The sequence below is a fragment of the Temnothorax curvispinosus genome, unplaced genomic scaffold (genome assembly GCF_003070985.1).
Source record: "Temnothorax curvispinosus isolate PA1 unplaced genomic scaffold, ASM307098v1 QBEX01002543.1, whole genome shotgun sequence".
In the NCBI taxonomy this organism is placed as follows: domain Eukaryota; kingdom Metazoa; phylum Arthropoda; class Insecta; order Hymenoptera; family Formicidae; genus Temnothorax; species Temnothorax curvispinosus.
Genome location: NW_020212323.1, coordinates 81,380 through 87,905, shown reverse-complemented (window position 1 = coordinate 87,905; position 6,526 = coordinate 81,380). Strand labels below are relative to the sequence as shown.

Here is a 6,526-nt window from a genome sequence, read left to right as displayed (position 1 = left end):
AAATATAATATTGTGTACTTGAGATAAGTTACAAATAAGTAATACTTGAGACAGACGTATGAAATATTTGGTTTAACGTGTTGACGTAATTTTTGCAGCTTCCTCAAGGAAGATCTGTGTGCTGTGATTTATCACTAAGGGGGCCAAAACACGCGCAACAACGGACAACCCCACAGGACCGGGGGGTGCTTCTCGTGTCTCGGGAGGAAGGTCAGGGTCCATAAAGTTACCTTGGCAGTAACGCAAAAATAAAAAAAAAACAATACAAACGCGAGAAAGCGATTACTTATTACGTCCGCACAAATCGTTGCGTTGCTACTTGTGACACTGACATTAGAAAAATTCGATGCCTTCCAGGGACGATATTCGCTCCCTATCCACTGAGCTACGCTGGATCCCTCCTTCAACTGTTAGACGCGATGCACTCACCCCAGAAAGCCGAAATGATCTCATCTTTAGAAAGGTGCGGGGTATTCTTAACAAGCTCACACCGGAAAAATTCGGAAAGCTGAGCAACGACCTGCTCAACGTTGAGCTTAATTCCCATGTGATTCTCAAGGGTGTTATTTTCTTGGTACGTAAAAAACAAATGTTGCTTAACAAGGACGCTGTTGACCGTATGTAACGCGTCACATATATAAAATGTCAATTAATTTTTCAGATCTTCGAAAAAGCACTTGATGAACCCAAGTACAGTTCTATGTACGCACGGCTGTGCAAACAGCTGTCTGACGAAGCCGCAAACTTTGAACCCCGTAAACCGATCGATGAAAGTCAAAAAGGCCAGAGCACATTCAGAGTTCTTTTACTTAACAAGTGCGAAGACGAGTTCGAAAATCGTTCAAAAGCAACCGGGGCATTCGAGAATCAAGATGAGCTCGGTCCCGAAGAAGAAGAGCGCCGACAGGTGGCCAAGCGCAAGATGCTTGGTAACATCAAGTTCATTGGGGAGCTCGGCAAGCTGGGCATCGTGTCGGAGCCGATTTTACATCGTTGCATCCAGCAGTTGCTGGAGAAGAAAAGGCGAGGGGGATCCCGGGGGGACGCGGCGGAGGATATCGAATGCCTCTGCCAGATTATGCGTACCTGCGGCCGTATCCTTGACTCGGATAAGGGCCGCGGACTCATGGATCAATACTTCAAACGTATGAACTCTCTGGCAGAGAGTAGGGATCTTCCTCTACGCATCAAATTCATGCTGCGTGATGTGATTGAGTTACGCCGTGATGATTGGAAACCGCGCAAGGCCACGAGCACCGAAGGCCCGATGCCGATTAATCAGATCCGCAACGACAACGAGGAGCCATCGCGGGGAAACGGTTTCCATAGAGGACGAGAGGATCGCCTCGGTGCGGAGTTTTTACGAAAAATGGGACGAGGCGGATTAGACGTGGAAATGATGGGAAGTATACCATTGACTCCCTCCTCATTCGGTATGCCACCACCACCATTCAGTCCGAATGGATTCGCAGGAACTCCTGGCGTTGGTTATCGCCATAATCAACGTAATCAGCCAGGAGGGGGCTACTATCAAAACCAGAGTCGTCATCAGAACAATTACGAAGGAAAACGCAACCAACCTCAACATAATTTGCCGCAAAACTTTAACAACAGTGAGTATCGATGACGTGAATATTCCCTATTAACTAATGCCAAATAACACGTCTTACGGATATTTGTTATTTTGTCTGTCACACAGGTAGCAATAAAGAACAACTTCGATTCAACAAGAACAAGATGCTGATCGGAGGACATCCGGAAGAAGTATCTCTAAGACCCTCGGCTAATTCGATGATGTTCAAACAAACTAACATCAACTTGAACCTACCTCTCAACAATGGTAAATATTCGTTCACATATCATCTTCGATAATGGCGAACGTACTGCTCTAAAAGATTGATTAATAATGATAACTAATCGTAAAAAATTAACAGATTTGTTCCCAGGACGGGGCTCAGACATGCCTCTCTTACGTACTACTGCTCTGAAGCCCAGCTCGCCTTTACTGCACAAAGAAACACCACCTGCTATCGTGATCAAACAAGGTCCTGTGGACAAACGGGAGAAGGCTAGGGACAGAAAGGACAAAGGACCAACACGAGAGGAAGTGTTGAAGAAAGTGAATGCCTTAATGGATGACCTCGCGTCCCACACAAATGTGCAGGACGCTCTGGCGGCTTTCAAAGATCTTAAGATACCCGAACGATTTTTGCGTCACGCGATCTGCACAGTGTATGCGAACACATTAGATCGTGGAGACTCTGAACGCGAACTCGCTGCCAAACTCGTGGCTGAATTGAAAAAAGAGAACTTGCTCACCCTGCAGCAAGTAAGCGAAGGATGGAAGGAATTAGTGGCCAGTATTTCGGAGAAGGAGAGCACCGTGCCTTTGGTAGCGTCCCACGTTGCCTTCCTGACAGCTAAGGCCATAGTGGACAATTTAATCCAATTGACGGATCTCGCCTCGGAAACAGAAAACGGTCGTCATCATCCGCTGTTCCTACTGACCCTACAGCAACTCCACAAGACCCAGGGCAAGGCGAGACTCACACAGATCTTCAACGAGAGCAAGGTGGATCTTATTAGCCAACTGCCAGAAGCGGAGAAGACGAAAGAACGTTTGGGCGAGATCTTGGAAGATCGGGAATTGACTTTCCTCTACCCTCTTCTCAGAATCCAGGGTGATATGTGGCGTCAATTAGAAGCTGATCCGGCGCCTAACGCTCTTTACAAATGGATCAAGGAGAAGCTGGATCCCCAACATCATTCTGATCCCGCTTTCATTAATGCTATGATGAATGTACTTTTCAAGTACATCACCGGGGTTAGTGTGAATTTACCTTATTCCCATACGTATCACATTTTAAATGACAAAACTACTAATGAAATTAGAATCTTCTTTAGTTTGTAAAATTTTAACGTCTTTTTTTTATATAATATATAAAATAGGAGACAACATTGGCGCCCAGTATTGATCCGACCGTAAATCCAGACAAACAGCTGCAAGAGAAGGAAAGTGCGTTACTGCAGAAATATGCACGCTTCATTCGCACATTCCTGACTACCATCGACTCCCAAGTTACGGCTCTTCATGCGCTTCAAGTGTTCTGCTTCTCGCACAATTTTCCAAAAGGGCTGCTGCTACGATGGTTCGTAGCACTCTATAACCTTGAAGTCATCGAAGAGGAAGCATACCACAAGTGGAGAGACACCGTTACTGATGCTTATCCGGGCAAGGGCAAGGCATTGTTCCAGGTAAATGTGCAATCATCATGGCATTTTTATTCAAGGACTTTTCTTGCTACAATTGCATACAAATGATTTTATTTACATGAATCTTTTAATTCCGGGTTTATATCAAGCTAGTTCTGTGTTACAACTATAGCATATTTTGAAAATTCATAATTGGTACGTCAATTTTTCTCAAATTCGAGAATCAAGGATAAATAACAAATAACGCTTAATCGAATAATTGAAATTGAATTATTTGAAATTTAATGCGAGCAATATTTATGTCGTTTATAGGTAAACTCCTGGTTAACTTGGCTTGCTGAGGCATCAGAGGAAGAGGAGGAAGACGACGAGGATGAGAAGAATTAATCGCAAGAGCCTCGAGAGCATTATTCAGACTATCTATGATTTGGAATAGAGTTTTACTATCTATATCGCTGAACCACAGGAGGTGTTTCAGTTTTACTAATTGAGTTATCATCATCCAGAATTGCAAACATCTTGTTAGTTTGTCTCAAACCCTCACGCGTGGTTGGAAAAAAAAAAACGGACTTTACAATCATGTCTGGAAAGGAATAAAATAGGTGTAGGTCAACGAGTGGTATACGACAGACGTTTCAAGCAAGACGTTTTAGAATTTTTTTTTAGATAATTAAATATCGGTATAATTTATAAAATATAATATTGGGCCCGCAGATATAATCAAGAAATCATACTACGCCACTGTATGGTTGGCGGTGCAGAAAGCAAAAAAAAAGAGAAAGAAAAAAGAAAAAAACACGAGAAAATTAATCTGGTCATTCTTGTGTTGTTCGAGTTTTTGTCTAGTATTGTGCATGTGTCACGTTTTGTAAGTATCCTTTTTGTTCGCGGCAATAAGTGGAGTCGTTTGTTATCTCTGTGTACCAAGCATTACATTTATTACAAGGAATTATTAATATGATTATTACCGATTATTAATATTATTATTATTAATTATACATAATTGATTATCAATAACCGAAATATATCTACATCTTTCTAATGAAGACGAAGGAAAGAAAAAGAAAAAAAAAAGTTAATGTCGAAATTAATCGGAAGCAAAGGGCCGCGACTCGGTAGTAGTACGTAAACCGCAAACAGTGAAGCACTTTCTTTTCGAAGCAGGAACGAAATCCTCAGATCGCAGTTTAGATACACCAAGTACGAGCGTTATTACCGCTAAATTAATACGGAGACGAGGAAAAGTGAGAAACACCCGTGTTTGCCCGTGTATCTACTTGCTGCGCCATTTTTTGATTTTAATAAGTACTAATTAATTACAGTTATAATAACAACCAGCAGCCAACATCACATCCATTTAACGTAATAATTAGCGAACACTAGTGACACGACACTAAACTCGTATTTAAAAGGGAAAAAAAAACAGAATAAAATATGCCTTGGTGTAATTTATTACAGATGGCCCTCTGGTTGTTGCGTTGATGACCGATCACCACCACACCTCACCTCATCACACATCTCCCACCTTGTACATGCAACGGTTTTTGATACCTCGCTCGATCATTAAAGAGATCAACGCGCGCGAATTGATCGAGACGAATGAATGGAGAACAGCTGTATATCTTCCCGCACTGAGTCGCCGAGTACGATTATTTTCAGACTGGCTCGAGACGCCAATAATTAAGAAAAAGCTCCGTACAATAATATATCACGTTGACTCTCGCGATCGTTTACTCCTTTAATTTCTTCGTTCGAAATGGAGATACCTAGCTCCCATACTCTCAGCGCCTTTCTTTTATGCTTCCGTAGTAATCGACTAGTGTCCCTGTTGTCGAGTCTGTAAAATTAGTATGTAGAAATTGAGTGACCGACGCCGAGAAAATTTGGGTACGGTTTTGTTGTCGTTATAAGATATTGTACATATGTATTCCTGATTGTTCCACGGTTTCCACGTAATTTTATCCCCGGGCCGAAGCGTTCTCTTCTCCGAAAAAGAATAAAAAAAATAATAAAAGATATGTAGGTGATCAGAGCGTCGGTCAGTTAAGACCACGGTTTTAAGACTGTATCTCCGTTACTTCATCCGAATCTCACACCGTCATGCATCATTCACGAGCCAGTTTTGACGACAGCACTCGGATACACGCGCGTCGAATGTGTTGAACCAGAATTTTTTTCCTTCGCGACCGAAGCGGCGGTGTAACAAGTAGATCGTAATGCGACGACACTTTGTCGGCAGGGATTGGCGATAGGAATGGTATAGCGTATTATTCGCGACACGTCCCCGTTTCTACCTGACCCAAGGAATATTAAATACCGCCTGGACCGAATTTCCTTTCGTAGCGGTTTCGAGAAAGCGCACGCCGACCACGTCTTCACTGCGAGGGTCCTACGGGGACCGACCCGGTCGCTCCCCCTCGCACGCGAGAATAAAAAAAAAAATGTTTGTAACGCTATTGTAATACGTTAGCGGACATTCGTATATTCGCTGTTCCTCGTCGACCAACGTTCGTGTCTATTTGCCGAATTACAACGCATCTATGCGATTGCATCTCGCTTCCGTTCCGCGAGCAACTGTATGCGTGTGTGTATGTACTTTGGACTTTGTGAATTTACTCTCTCACGTATGATTGCATAATTACGACTCCTCTCGGTCGAACGTACGCATACCGATTGACCCATGTGTAACATCTCTCAGTATTATTTCGCGAATAATCGAACCACGTTACGTAGAATCTTAGCGCGTCTTCGCCCTTTCCTTTCCGCTGGATATTAAAACCGATTTAAAAAAAAAAAACGTATCTTTTATCTCTGTCAATAAAAACTGTTCCTAGGACCATCTATTCTTTGTGTTTAAGCGTAAAATGATTGTCACGTCTCTTCGAAAAAAAGTAATAAGCCGCAGCGGGAATGTCCCCCTCATCTCCACTATGACTGAATCATTTTATCTTATCGGAATTCATGCTACTCGATCACACGTGATATCGAGTTAATTGATCAGTCGAATTAGATATCAGAGAGAACAACAGGATATTTCGTCACGCGTATCACGAGGAAGTAATACTCAGAATAACACTTACCGTATACGGCTTGCGGATTGCTAGAATATTCGATCGCGGATTACGCAACTGCGATTCACGCAAGCTCGCGTGAACGAGGTGTAGAGGTACGGATATTTACAGGATTCGGATGGATAGATTCGCGCTTTATTATCATCCTCGGGAAAATCAAAGCATCGAGACATCGTGAAACGCATCCGACGTTTCTCATGCACTTGAAAGGATCTTTCCGATTTGTTTTTTCTTTTTTCTGA

The 6,526-nt window shown here is 42.7% G+C and overlaps 1 protein-coding gene across 1 annotated transcript; it reads left to right on the top strand.

The window, feature by feature from the left end:
• Window positions 1-346: 346 nt before the first annotated feature.
• LOC112451775 (eukaryotic translation initiation factor 4 gamma 2) lies at window positions 347-6,056 on the top strand. Its single transcript, XM_025011623.1, has 6 exons — window positions 347-574; window positions 662-1,613; window positions 1,700-1,840; window positions 1,935-2,824; window positions 2,950-3,255; window positions 3,526-6,056. Exons 1-6 carry the CDS (start codon window positions 347-349, stop codon window positions 3,598-3,600), a joined length of 2,592 nt encoding a protein of 863 aa, XP_024867391.1. The 3' UTR covers window positions 3,601-6,056.
• The last annotated feature ends 470 nt before the right edge of the window (window positions 6,057-6,526 follow it).